At 39.9% G+C, this 14,926-nt stretch overlaps 1 protein-coding gene across 1 annotated transcript in view; it reads left to right on the top strand.

The window, feature by feature from the left end:
• Positions 1-14,926, top strand: part of slc44a5b (solute carrier family 44 member 5b) — a gene marked incomplete at both ends in the record, with an annotated part of 32,354 nt that overhangs the window by 16,656 nt on the left and 772 nt on the right. The window contains 19 exons of the mRNA XM_083887875.1: positions 5,211-5,284; positions 6,684-6,768; positions 6,976-7,060; positions 7,179-7,292; positions 9,070-9,130; positions 9,220-9,343; positions 11,037-11,120; positions 11,362-11,474; positions 11,571-11,702; positions 12,019-12,118; positions 12,203-12,295; positions 12,478-12,565; positions 12,675-12,937; positions 13,478-13,572; positions 13,665-13,768; positions 13,857-13,930; positions 14,145-14,215; positions 14,480-14,568; positions 14,726-14,810. Of these exons, the coding sequence (XP_083744001.1) occupies positions 5,211-5,284; positions 6,684-6,768; positions 6,976-7,060; positions 7,179-7,292; positions 9,070-9,130; positions 9,220-9,343; positions 11,037-11,120; positions 11,362-11,474; positions 11,571-11,702; positions 12,019-12,118; positions 12,203-12,295; positions 12,478-12,565; positions 12,675-12,937; positions 13,478-13,572; positions 13,665-13,768; positions 13,857-13,930; positions 14,145-14,215; positions 14,480-14,568; positions 14,726-14,810 (1,934 nt within the window). The remainder of the gene's footprint in view (positions 1-5,210; positions 5,285-6,683; positions 6,769-6,975; positions 7,061-7,178; positions 7,293-9,069; positions 9,131-9,219; positions 9,344-11,036; positions 11,121-11,361; positions 11,475-11,570; positions 11,703-12,018; positions 12,119-12,202; positions 12,296-12,477; positions 12,566-12,674; positions 12,938-13,477; positions 13,573-13,664; positions 13,769-13,856; positions 13,931-14,144; positions 14,216-14,479; positions 14,569-14,725; positions 14,811-14,926) is intronic.

Genomic DNA, 14,926 nt, shown 5'->3' with positions numbered 1-14,926 from the left:
TAGAGCTGAAACAATGAATCTATTAATCGATTACTAAATTAATCGTCAATTATTTTGGTGATATTTTGAAAATTGATTCATTAAAACGAGATTTCTGATTGTTTTAGCATCTTAAATGTGAATATTTTCTTAATTTCTTTGCTCCACATAAGAAAGAAATCATTAAAACTGAATAATTTTTGGTTTGTGGACAAAACGGGACATTCAAGAACATTGTCATTTCCAGGTTTGATGTTTTTTAACATTTTCTGCCATTTTTGGACAAAACGATGAATCGTGAAAATAATCTACAGATTTATCAATTACGAAAATAATTGTTAGTTGCAGCTCTATTCAATACCTGAATTAATATTACAACGTGTTGTTATCAGCCACAATAGAAGCACCCATTTTAGACACTGATATTACTTTTGTTTGTATAATGTGACCCTTTGACTACTATTCATTATATTCCTACACCGAACGCCCATGTGTATTGATTTTAGCCATTGTATAATCTCTCTGGCCCGCACCACTGTAAGGGCACCGGTGGATTGATCATTTGTCATGTTTGTTAATAAAGTTTGAGTCAGACTGTTGGCAGCTCTCTTCACTACACCACGCAGATCAATGGCCATAAGTCAAGCCGATGGCTGGACTTCTCACAATAACACACATTAGCAACCACTCAGAAGAAGCCGTAAAGGATACAGAGCACACACTTGGGAGGTCATTTTTAATCAGCGGCCCTGTAGTTCGTCTTCTGATGAACTGTAGACTTCCAACTGTCTCATGTAGATTACAGTTTTATAAATTGTTACCTCCACAAAGGAGGTTGTGGTTTTTTTGAGCAGCATAGCTCAGCAAGTAAAGGATGGATGTGGATTAAATTTCTAGGCCTGTAGGTCATGGTCCACTGAGAACAAATGTTACATTATAGTGGTGATACAGTTTTTCTTAAATAATAACGTAAGTAAATAGAGCAGTGTATTACTATGGGGAAGTGAGCAGGCTTGGCAGAGGTTGTCACTCTCATGTGTGCTTTCTCTTAAACTTTTATTTACAATAAAGTTAAAGGTGCATTATGTAACAAATCTAAAGTAACTGGCCGTAAAATCCTCCTAATATGTCACAGAGACTCAGGAATAATGTTCATATAACAAACTGAACTCACCAACAACAACAGTACAGACAAAATATTTGCATTAAAAAAAATATTTTGTGAACCGCAAATCAAGTTTATGTTTTGAAATCATGTTTTGGCATGTGGCGCCACCTACCGCTGTCTACCAATCATTGCAGTCAGTAGAGTCTCAGCTGCTGAGCACCTACGGGTTGCCAGTTACGCCTGAGCTACATTGACGGAGAAAAAGAAACCTAAAAGACCTCATTCCCCGCCATATTCTTACATATGGCACTTTTAAACATATGTTAATATGTGAAAAGTTTGGTATTTATAATGGAGGGCAATTGCCTCAAAAGATCAAAACCATAATATAAAAAAGATTGGTGCATATGAAATGTAATCTACTTTTCAAAACCACAGGTTGAATAGTTTCCCTACAAAAATGAATATATAGTGTTTTTTGGAAATGAGGTCTAAGACTATCATGATTTATCACGACGAAGAGCAAAATTTTGCAATAAAGCAAAACCCCTCAAGGGTGTCACCACAGGCTTCTTTATGATTTAGTCATTTTGTGGGGGGGTGGTAGGCTCTTATGTCTTTTTTTTTTGTTCAGTGTCAGTTCGGCAGGCTGCTGTGAAGGCATGTTTCAGTCCTCCTGTGTCTCTTTATCCCACTCTCTTCAGCCCATTTCACTGCTATGGCTGGGTGAAAGCACCAACTATACTTTGATGTTTCTGTGGCTCTGAGGCTTTTGTCTTAATGAGAACTGGGAGTGAACTGACTCTGTGGTCATCTTGGTTTCATCCAAGCTCAAATCCTAAATGAAGTTCCTGTATCTGTTACTGAGCAGTCCCCTCAAGCCCAGACAGAAGTGGACGTGGTACAGTGTAAACTTATTCCAGCTATAAAAAGCAATATCATGTCAAGAAACATTCTCGGTGTTAATGTGTACTGTAATGGCGCACAAACAAATGTAGCTGTAGATCGCTCGTCACAGAATGTGTGACACTTTACCTAAAAAAAGGTGTGTGTGTCTCAGAAAAGCTGCTCACTTGAGTCCTCGTGACTGTGAGAAATATCCCTTTTGTCTGCAAAATGTGGCACTCCAAATATCTCCTCCTGCTGCAAGGCAGGGACACAGTCTTGCAGTCTCACCGATTCAATGACACCCACTCGATTCTGTGGCACCGCTGCCATCTGTGTCACCTTGGCTCCTGCAGAGTGGCAGACTTGTAAATATACCGCGGACACAAAAGTTTCTGACTGCATCAGCAGAGCCCTCGAGTGCTGTAAAGCATCACTCGGTAAGTTTGCATGGAGTAAACATGCAAGCCTGGCTGAAATTTTATTAAAGGAGACATATTATACCCTATTTCTACAAGTTAAACTAGTTCCCTGGTGTCCTAATGAACATGTCTTTAACATGCTTTGGTCAAAATACCTTAAGGATGAAGCACCACAGTAGTTCAATCACCCTGCCAAAACAGCCCTGTTCAGAACGCTCGGTTTTGAGTGCATGTCTCTTTAAATGCAAATGAGACACAGGAAACTACGTCAGCGTCACTGAGGCTCCGGCAGCTAACAGCAGTTAGCATTTGGAAAAGCCATAATTTGCAGACTCTAGCTGGCACATTTCCGTCATATATAACATCCACTGGACACGTAAATCCTCTGAGGCTGGAAGTTTGTGTAGAACTCTGAGCTGCACTGTGTAGCCAAGAATAGAACACTGTGGACTTCCGCTCTTCCGTATACTATTGCTCTCACCAGCACTCTCGCGTTTATTAGGGACAAAGTGGAGACTCCGCGAGACAACAATTCCAGGAATGTCTCATAGTGACGTAGCAATGAGTGCGGAAGTCAACATCACGTGTTTTATCTCCTGTACTTAGACTGAGGCGGACCACAAAAACATGACTGAGTCATCTTTTTTCACACTTTGCCTACTCATAGGGCCTCCAGAGTCCCAAATATAAGTATTAAAATGATTAAATCAAATTTCTCAACATCGGGCAAACACATAAAGATAATGCAGTTAGACCCAAACTGACCGCTCTGCTTGCTCTGTGCTCTGCACAACTCTTGCCTCAGGGCTTTGACCAGGAAAAAAAGAGAAGCCAGTACACAGAAGAAGAAATAGACAACAGCAAGAAAAACATGGCATAATCCAGACTGCTGGATGCCAGGTCAGAGTTACTATACTTTTTTGCATGTTGGGATTAGACTTGGATTCCCTGGCTCTTGCTTCCCTGAGATAAGAAAACAAAACTTTTTCACTATCCTCAGTTGGTCCCCTCTAATCACCTGGGATGTGAGGCTGAGTTATAGCTTACATATCTAATATCTAGGTTAGAGAGGCATTTAAAGACAAAGAATGCAGCCATTGCCATGGCAACCTAGACAGCACTTCCCCTTGCTCTTTTTGAATGAATGAATGGATACTCCCTTTGTTTAATTATTTTCACAATATCAGCAGTAGTTTTGCTGGTGGTGTGGCGTGTTGTGTCTAAACTGTGGTCGTCTTCCTGGCTGCCTTTGTTTGTCGATTATCTATGAAAAATAATGTTGTGCAAGTCCCTAAGCTTTTCATATAACAACCAACTGCATTTATCAAACATTATCAGCTCCATGCATGTCACCGAGGACAGATGATGACTCAAGTTATCATATTTTGAATTTGCAGGTAGGTGCAGTCTTAATGAAATTTAGATAAAAATGGGATAATCTTCTTCCGAAATGAGAAAAGCAGAGGATTATCAGTCTGGCTGGGACAAGAAATACTCTCAGTCTACATTTTATAGGCTGGGAGCTCCACTGCAGATATTAAGGCAGGCCCACTTCTTAATGCCTCAGCATGCACATGAAATATTTGGTGGTCGTAAAAGTTAGCATTTTAATTCATCATTCATCACATGAGCTGATTGGTTAAGGTCAACAAAAATGTGGTCATATATTTCCCCACAAAATGTTGTCCAAAAGGGCATTTTATAAGGGAAGTCTGCATTCTATAGGACAAAACATAGTAATGAACATGTCACGGTAAAGCCTGAAAATGATGCATTAACCTTTGCAACCAAAGATATTAGAGACATGTTTTATTAATAATGCCATTGCAGGAAAATAAAAAGTCCAATTTCCAATGAATTTCCAGATTTATGTGGCATTTGGAAGTTGCAAAGCTGTGCACATACTGTACAAAGTGTCTATACAGAACCATGTAACCATGCTGCATACAAAACAAGGACAATTCACTCCTCAAAAGAACAACACAAAGGAGGCACTGTCACATCTCTGAGCCCAGGCCTACTCTTGACCTTGGCTTTGCTCCTCTGGATGAAAGAGGAGAGAGGTTGAAAACTGAAGGAAATGAGGGTGTCGAGTCAATTATGTGTAGCATATGGGGTTCGGAGGGTATTTCTGTCCCTCATACACGTCCACTTTGTGCACTGGTTTGCACTGGGCTTTATTCAAGGATAGGCTCAGTGCTCACGGTCTGAGGAGTTTTGAAAGAGCACTGAGGAAGGGGCTGGACTGACAGCTTCTCTCAGTGTGAAAGGGATAAGAAAGCTTGTTATGGAAGAGATTGTGAAAAGAGAGAGAGTCTCAGAGACACTGCTGTAGCTAGCAGTCTATGGCGACCGTGGAAGGAGAGGCAGTGTTGAAAATGCTTTGTCTGTGCCTGTGGGACACTTAATTCTGGGGATGGGAGTCCGATTACAAAGTTGCAAGAGCTCTGCAACATTGAAAAGCAGCATCAGGATGACAACTTGCCATGCCTGATAGCAAAGACTACACCCAGCTATACATCTCACACTTACTCACAGCAGCTGCATTATATATTACCATATATTACAAGCAACGAAACGGTTAAACAACACAATACCCACCCAGTATATTCTTTCATTCAAGTGAGGCATATTCCCAATTATCCCTGTGTATTACGCATAGCTAAATGATTTCCCCTTCTGATTCAGATTTGGATTAAAGAATGCAGCTAACCAACCATGTTAAATAATCAGTTTTTTGGTTGTTGTTTTTTTGCTCTTTGTAATCTTGGTTTCCCACATGTCTCTCATTGTCCCCACGTCTTTCCACTTCCCAGGAGCTGCACTGATGTGGTTTGCTGTGTTGTCTTCGTCATTGTCATCCTTGGCTACATCGCTCTGGGCACCGTGGGTGAGTTTTTGACACATTGTGCTCACACCAAGTTTCACGGTGACGCAACCCGCAGCAGACACACAAACACGGACTCGCGCAAGTGTAATGAGATTTCTTTGTCATGTTGTGGAAGTGTGAATTGCTCACTTATCCTGTTTGCCTGCTTGTACAAGGCAGAATTTGTAGCTCGTGAAATAATTAGCTTGTGTGCACTCTTTAAATGTTTGGGGGTTTTTTTTATAATAGTTTTTCCAACATTTTTGTTTACTACAAAATGGATTTGTTTGCGGGCCAGTCAACAAGACGGGGTAGTTTAAATATGCAGCTCCTGCACAGAAGGGACTCGGGAGTGCAGCTGGTATGGTTTACTCTAGTTGTATCCTGTCTTGAGGTGATTGTGGAAACAAAGCTGTTTTGCGTTACAGTCATGTTCTTGTAAGATCTTGGAACCATTTAGGCTACACTGAGATCAGATTTCTGTCAGTGCTGTGTGAACGCAGATAGTCTGATAGTAAATTTGGATTTTCAAATCAGATTTGTGTCACTTCAACTGTACCATATGCAGACCTGGCATATGTACTACAGAGTTCCATTTTGTGGTGTTTTTGTGTGGATGAAGACATTTCTTGAAACAATGCCGTGTTTATGTTAAATTAAAATACAAAAACAAAAAGATTGTATATGGGAAGTTCTATTTCCATGTGGATGTGGCCTTCCTCCCATCTATCTTTCATCCTGTCCATCTTTCTGTCTCATATCTTTTCACTCTGCCTCTTTTCTTGACACTAGAATACATCATCATTTTCCTCCAGCACATCTGACCACTTTACTTCCTCTTCCAAAGCACATTCATCACAAATCAGGGTAAATGAGGTCCCACTACTGTCGCTAAAGTGCCGACCCTCAACCGGCTTTTTGTCATTGGTGTCACGTCTCAATCTGGGCAAGAAAAAGACTCTGAGTTTCCCAATTATTTAAAAAAGAGCATAAGCCATGACAATGGATGTGACTTCAAATAAACTCTGGCAAGTCTGCAATCAGCTGACGAGCTTTGTTGTGTATGATTTTTCAGTTTCATCATCCTCGCCGTGACAGAAGACAGTGCGACGTCTTTGTTGTGCCGTCTCATTCACAGCACAATCTTTTTATTGACTGACTAGGTAAAAAGCCTTAACACTGTGTTGTTCAGGTTGGGCAAACAATTGAATCACAGAAATGGCTCAGTAAATTGAATGTCAGGGTTACTGTTGCTGCTGTCATGCGAAGCTGAACAGAACAAATTTAACTGATTTGATTATTTTCCCTTTTTTTCATAAAGTTTCTTATCTTTTCTTATTTCTTATCATCAGATATGACTGTGGCCTGTGTTTATGTTTAAGTCCATGCAGTTAACTAAAAAACTGTTGAATGTTTTCAGCCTGGATCCATGGTGACCCCAGGAAGGTTGTCTATCCGACTGACAGCCATGGTCAATTCTGTGGCCAGAAGAACACGCCCAATGCGTAAGTGCAAAATTACGGATTGGAGTAATTATGTTCTTCAATTTGTTTCTCGGCTTTCCATTGTCACCCTTCCACACACTAACGACTCTGACCACAATACATGGAGATGATTTGTGATTAATTATAGCAAGCACATATTTTTGTGCGTGTGGGTGATTGTGTGTGCACACTGACTTCTCTCCTCGTCTTTATTGTTTGTCTCCACAGAAACAAAGCCATATTGTTCTACTTTAACATGTTGAAATGTGCCAATCCTACCGTTTTAATTAACCTCCAGTGCCCTACAACCCAGGTAACACACTGAGTGAATCCCCTCTTGCAGCTCTTCATATTATGATGTTCAAATTTTCCTCCATGAATGATATTCAAGATTGATGGGCTGTCTCATTAAGACGATGTCTCTCCCCCAGCTCTGTGTCTCTAAGTGCCCTGACAGATTTGCTACTCTCCTGGATGCGTGGAATACCAAAAACTGGGAATATTACAAGCAGTTCTGCAAGCCAAGTTTCACAGTTGGAAGTAAGGTGAGAGAAAATGGTCCATTTTGGATTCTATGTTCGGTAATTTCTCTCCTCTGAATATTCAATTAAGTTTCTTTTTTTTTTTAATAACATCATGTCACTACGTGTATTATCTCAAAAATGATATTAGATCATTGAAAATTATCTACGGAATTTTAGCAATACAGAGTTAAGACCATTGACCAGGGGTGTCAAATTCAAATAATCTGGTGGCCAATGAGCATCTAATAATAATAATAATAATAATAATAATAATGCATTATATTTGAAGGCACCTTTCAAGACACTCAAGGTCGCCGCCAAGGTAGTCCAGTCAAGTGGGGCAAAAAAAACAAGTGTTCAGTAGCGAGTGGGCACAATATTCCATCATGATATTGCAATAAAAATATTCATGTTGATATTTCACATAAATTGAAAGTAAAAGAACACGTTTTCATAGGTAATGATGCCTATATAAATGTTAAGTTATGTGGAACGTATTTAAAGGTGCATTATGTAATAAATCTAAAGCAACTGGCCGTAAAATCCTCCTAATATGTCACAGAGACTCAGTAATAATGTTCATATAACAAACTGAACTCACCAACAACAAGAGTACAGACAAAATATTCGCACTAAAAAAAATATTTTGCAGACTGCAAATCATGTTTTAGCATGTGGCGCCACCTACTGCCGTCTACCAATCATTGCAGTCAGTAGAGTCTCAGCTGCCGAGCAACCACGGGTTGCCAGTTACGTCTGAGCTACAATGGCGGAGAAAGCTAAACCTAAAAGACCTCGGTATTTTGAATTTGAGTGTAGTAACTGTTTTTGGCCACATTCTTACATATGGCGCCTTTAAGTTGTATTAATGTAAATATTATATTCTGTCTATATTCCATCCCCTTGCTGGCAGCTGTTACTCACACGCTGTGTTTAAAGAAAGTTGGTGGGCCATGTTTTCATTAAAACATGGTATTAAGTGCCAGTTTGACACCTCTGCCATAGACTGTAGCTATATTAAAATGGACATAGTCCAGGCCACCAGGCTAACTGCTACATCCCTTTCTGCTGGTTGCAAAAAGAACTCTGTTTGAATGGAGGTCTACAGGAAAATGAGCATACGTTCATGTCTTCTACAGAAGAACATGATGTCAGTCTAAATTGCATTCCCTTTTAAAGTAAAATCATGGCAAAGCACATGTGTGGACACCAGTGTGATTGACAGTTACTCCTACTCAATAGGTACCTGGTTACAGGGTTTTTTTTGTTGTTGTTTTTTGCATCAGGACGACTAAATTCACTTTTAAACAAAAAGCCAAAACACCCTCAGATCTCCTGAACTGTATCTGCACAGTTAATGGTATTCATTCATAACAAGCAGATCTGGATGTGCTTTGAGACACAGGCCGGCTTGAGCTAGAAGCCACTGATGCACATCACAGTCTGGTTGTGTTGGGCTGGCAGCAGATCAGTGACAGTGACGTTAGCATGTCGGTCTGTAAAGATCATTTTAGTGAGGTGGCGTGTGGGAGCAGCTCACAACTCAGTCATACTGTTAGTGCTGAATCATCATCGTCACTTCCTACATCAACTCAAGTGTGGCACTGTTACATCACGTCAGTCACAGTCACATCAGGGTTTGGTTTTTTTTGGCGTTTTCCAGAAAACGGAATCTAAAATCACTGAAAATTAAAACATTGCTCAAATCAAATAATGACCACGCCACTGTAATTTTAATCACTACTAACCAAGATCACATTTTCAGTTTGAATCATTATCTCCTTAATTTCCTTTTCAGTCAGCGGTGGAAGTCATACGAGATGAAGACTGCCCGTCCATGATTGTGCCAAGCAGACCTTGTAAGTGTCCCTGACACCTTTCAAAACATTCAATAGCTCCTTGTGTGTTTTTGGCAGGCGTGCAAAGAAAATCACTTTTTGTCTTCCAGTCCTTCAGCGGTGCTTCCCAGATTTTATTACAAGAAATGGAATTTTAACTGTAGCTAATCAGACCATCTTCAAAGACGGGGACAATAACAAGAGAAGTGTCAGAGACCTCAAAGATGCTGCCAAGTAAGTCCTGCTTCACTGCACCCTGAATCCCTGTCTTTGTTGTCAAACTATTCATGTTACATACATGTGTAGTGTGTTTAAATGATAAACACAACATGTGCTGTGGTTAAAGGAGAATAATTTACCACTGCACCACAGCGTGTGTTAAAACTGTTGTACTGTCAATAGGGCTGCTGACTCCACAGAGGTTTGGACAAATATTACAGGGTAGGACAAGTGGACATGTCTCTGATGCCCAGGAATGTGTCTAACCACATTCAAAATCATGTGCATGTCTATTGCATGAAAGCGCAGCTTCGCTAGAGGGAACTGCAAAGTGTTACTAAAAAAACTTATAACAGCTGCTTCGTAAATCTGCGCTGTCGACGTGTTAATGGACTGAGATGACAAAGATCAGATGAGTGGAGGAATCATGCATTTAAAGCTGTAAATAAACATGATTCTGCGCTTGCTCTTAGTAACCTGCAAATGTAATCTGCTTTCATGTTTTTTTTTTATTCTTTATGTAGCCATTCAACAGGGAGCACCAAGGTCTCAAAAACAATTCATTTGACCCCTTTAACTTGTGTAGACTAACCTTTATTCCTCTTTTCTTCAACGTGAAGAATCTGTGCCTGCATCCATCCGTCAGACTGAGTGAAGAAGAAATGAGACAGATTAATAACTAAATTGTTGGAGGTGTATTTTTAACACCAGGCAGTTCACAGCCTTTGTCAATTAAAAGAGCTGCAGTAATGTAGTGCCCCCTTGTGGCCACCACATGAGCCACTGTAAAATAATATTAAAGTGAGGTTTGCATAATGGTGCTGGATATTATCCACGCTCTTGGACGTGCACAGGGTGTTATTGACCTTTTTAGGCAGTTAAAACAGAGTTCTTCATAATAATGAGGTTGTTTTTAGAACTCCTTTGAGTGCTGTGTCTGGCGTGTTAGCTTGTCCTCTGTTTGTCCTCTGTCTGTACCTGTACTGAGTCATAGGGCAGTGTGTCTGTAGTCAAGCCCTGTCATACTCTTGTATTATATTATACATAATATGTATAATATCTATATATCATGTATACAAGTTAAATGAATAGAATGAGAATATTATCTTGTAAAGAAGAACGCTTAAAACTGTCCCAGAGAGAAGTTTGAGTTTATGATCTAGGTTATTTCTACATCAGTGTCAGTGAGTGATATGTGTCACTGGGGTTCAGTAACATTTCTGATTAAAGAAATATATCAAGATTTCTTTGCAGATTCAGTGAAACGTGTGACGTTTTATCTTTGTGACCCACTTTTGAGAAGGTTCAGGAAAGATTTCAAGGCAGATGGAGACTTTAAATATGGTTCTTTTGCTTATCTGTACTCTGAACCTTACTTCAATACTTTCTGGATCTAGCATGATATTACTTAATGCTTCTTTAATCAGTGCTTGCCTGTATCGCAGTTAGTAACATGCTGCTGTGCCATTTTTTCTCCACATTGTAGCTTTCAATGCTAACTATTTCAGCAGAGCTACTAAAGTTTTGTGACTCTTTGATATAAAATAATAACCCAGCGTAGCGGTCACACAGTTCAGATCAACAAAAATAACATTTTAAAAGCAAATGTCAAAGATGACCTCACACAGCCTGTGTTCTGTGCTCTTAGTAAAACTCTTTTTGTCACCTTTTCTGTTTCCCACTTTTCCCTTCATACTATGTTACACAGAGGTATCGCCAGCCTGCTCAATGCCAAAGAAGTTGGCATGAAGATTGTTGAGGATTATGCAAATTCCTGGCGCTGGATCCTAATGTAAGAATTCCTGTGTTTTACCTTTACCTTTGTGGTCAAAGGCATTTCCCTGACTAAGAACCATTAGTGAGAGAAATTATGAAATAATGAAAATGCTATGCAAAATTCATCTATGAAGGTGTTCCTGGGTAGTTATGTAGCAATGCTCTTCCATGTGATTTTATCCAACCTATAGATGAATTGCCATATTATGCCATATTTAACCAGCAGCTTTGCATTGTGTGTGTCTGTGTTGTTGCAGTGGTTTGGTGATAACCATGGCGATCAGTCTGCTCTTCATCCTACTGCTGCGCTACACTGCTTGTGTGCTCCTGTGGCTCATTGTGTTTGGTCTCCTCGCTGCTGTTGGTTATGGTGAGTAGATACAGTACATCTCACATGGTTTACCCACAATGCCATTAAACAAGATTTAGATTTGTCATTCTGTCTCTCTCTGTCTCGGTGTCTTAGGTATCTGGTACTGCCACTGGGAGTATAGGTCTCTGAGCGGGAAACCGGGTGCTAATGTGACCATCTCTGACATTGGCTTTCACACAGACTTCAGTGTTTACCTTCATCTCAGCCAGACGTGGCTAATTTTCAGTATGTTGTACTCTTGTTATGTCATATTACCGTCTTTGTTTCAATACGGATGTCATTGTTTTCAATGTTTTTAATGCATATTTCTTTCTTTTTTTTTTTACCTGTTTTTCCTTTTAAGCACTTAGTATTGTTGTTGAAGTCAAACCTTTATAGCAATAGCACTATAACAATGCCCCAGTTGTAAAAGCAATGTTTTCCATGTATGTACATTTGTGTTATTTTGTATGCAATCGAGCAAATTGTAGAACACTAATTATTAATTATAATTTTAATACTAATGATGCATATAATCGGATTTTTTTTATTTGTTTTGTAGTGATCATACTGTCAGTGGTTGAGGCCTCCATTGTGATAATACTGGTATCTCTAAGGACAAGGCTGCGGATCGCTGTTGCGTTACTAAAGGAGGGAAGCAAGTAAGAATGGATCAAAGCTGTGCTGTCATTACATTACTATACTGTGTTGACCCAGTTTTTCAACATTTGATCTATGTTTTTTAGGGCCATTGGCTACATCATGTCCACTCTGATCTACCCTGTCTTCACCTTTCTCCTGCTGGCCATCTGCATCGCTTACTGGGCTGTAACAGCAGTGTATCCTTTAAACAGAGATACTAATGAACTGTTTCATGCTGCTTGTCATGGTTTTAACTTTAGAAACACTCACGGAAACATGCACTGTGAATATGAATTGACATGGAAACACGTGTGTATGTTGTCACTGTCGAGTGTTGGAGATGTCACTCAAGAATTGTCCTTAAATATGCTGTCCTCAGCTTCTTATCGTCATCTGGTCATGCGGTCTATAAGGTCACACCTATTGATGATAAATGCATGTATGCCAACCTCACATGCAACCCAAAGGTAATCCACTCTCTTAAGGAGATCGGGGAAAACATAAGTAACAAATAAGAGTCTCTGAATCCTTCACTCTGGTCCATCAACACTAAAACTTTTCCTTTTCTTCCCCCAGACCTTCAATCAGACCAACATCACCAAAGTATGCCCCGGGTCACAGTGCATGTTCGCCTTCTATGGCGGGGAGAGCGTATACCACCGCTACATCTTAGTCCTCCATCTGTGTAACTTGTTCATGTTCCTCTGGTTGGTCAACTTCATCAACGCCTTGGGCCAGTGCACGCTGGCCGGAGCCTTTGCTTCCTATTACTGGGCCCTGAAGAAGCCTAACGACATCCCTGCCTGCCCCCTCTTCACCTCATTTAGTAGAGCCATACGGTATGTAGCTACGGACACACATAATGCACCGGAATTACTTAAATCATAAATTCTGGTATTTTTTGATGATATGTTATATTGTGATCAGAAATAATATAACATTATTTGCATGCTGCATCTTTCATCAGGCTCTGAGGGAGCGTTTGTGTATAACTGCTGACACAACCAGATTTTCAGAGCCGTAGAATTCACTTTCACAACTTCTACTGGGCTTTTCTTTGCATTTTCAGTCCTAGTGCGGCCTCCTTTGTTAGGACAATGTTGCTGTTGTCTGTGTTGACATTAAATAAATCACTTCCTGTGTGCGGTGCAAAAATGTCACCAAACAACATGAGCTCTAAACACTGCTATACTAAGAAATGCAGAGGGAGTGGTGTGGAGCTATGTGAGCACATTTGACATTGGCTTGAACGCATTTAAAATTCACACTGAATTAAAGTTACATACAGTTTTATGCATAAATGATTAAATATAACACATGTATTCATTGCCAGTTAAAATATTGAAAAAAAATAATTTCATTTGTACCTTGTGTCACAGTTATCACACAGGTTCCCTGGCCTTTGGTTCTCTGATTGTCGCTGTGGTGCAGATGGTCCGAGTTGCTCTCGAGTACCTGGATCACAAACTGAAAGGTATATGCCGTCAGTTTTAAACACACTGATGTTCTTCCTCTCACACAATGTGATGGTGTTATTCATTGCAATGTCTGTGATTGTTTTCACAGGTTCACAAAATTCCTGTGCTCACTTCTTGCTCTGCTGCCTCAAATGCTGCTTCTGGTGCCTGGAGCGTTTCATAAGGTTTATAAACAGAAATGCATACATTATGGTGAGTTTGTGGAGCAGGGCAAGGCTTTGAGCTGCAAGTGATCAAGTTCAATTTGTACTTCTTACCTCTGTCTATTCTTTCTCTATAGATGGCAATATATGGGAAGAACTTCTGCACCTCTTCAAAGGACGCTTTCTTCCTGTTGATGAGGAATATTATTCGGTAAGATTCTTATGCTTCTGTGTCATAGATGAGTTATACTCTTTGCTTCTTTTTCCATTTTAGTGGGTAAAATGTTGGAGAGGCAAACTAAACTAAAATGTTAAAAACCATGTGCACTTTTGAAGTGATCTCTTCTTGCATGTGTGTTTCAACACATAACAGCGTGTTTCCCATTTTCTCCTCCGTTCTGGCGTTTCCTCTCACTCGTCTGCAGAGTGGCTGTTCTGGACAAGGTGACAGACTTTCTACTCTTCTTAGGAAAGCTGCTCATCACAGGAAGTGTCGGTGAGTTTCATGTCGCCTCCAATCTGTGAAGTGATTCAAACTGAAGAAATGGAGAATGAATCTCACTCTTATGTTTATGCAGTACATTTCAACTCACGTCTTCACAAACTGAAATTTACTGATGAATAAGCTCCCTGACTTTAACTTGGTTTTAGAGGGTATTTACTCACTGGCAAACTACCTGTCCTCACTTTTCATCAAAATATGAACTGAAAAATGAATTTATAGTTTCTTTTTCCTTTGCTTGTATTTTATCTTCTTTAGGTGCTCTGGCATTTTGCTTCTTCACACGTAAAATACCAGCTATTCAAGAGGAGGTGCCGTCACTAAATTATTACTGGGTACCCATCGTGGTAAGAAATCAAAACTCACTTTCTGCTGTTTTCTCTTCAGTTTATTTTATGTCTTCGTATTTTCATAATGTGTATTACTCATTTTCTTAGTGCTGCACAACTTTGTTCACATAATAAAATACTGTGCTTACTGATCGTGAACTGTCGATTCTTTCAGACGTTGATATTTGGATCTTACATGATTGCACACGGCTTCTTCAATGTGTACGCAATGTGCGTGGACACACTGTTCCTGTGCTTTTGTAAGTATGGGCTGCTTACTCACTCACTTTGCGTGACACAAACACAATACTTATACAGATAAACGTAGGCTAAAGTAAAGTTCCAAAAACTGTTATTTATGGGGGACACATTTGGC

Source organism: Microchirus variegatus (assembly GCF_963457635.1).
Source record: "Microchirus variegatus genome assembly, chromosome: 4".
NCBI classification, from domain to species: domain Eukaryota; kingdom Metazoa; phylum Chordata; class Actinopteri; order Pleuronectiformes; family Soleidae; genus Microchirus; species Microchirus variegatus.
This window is presented reverse-complemented; position numbering and strand designations above follow the sequence as displayed.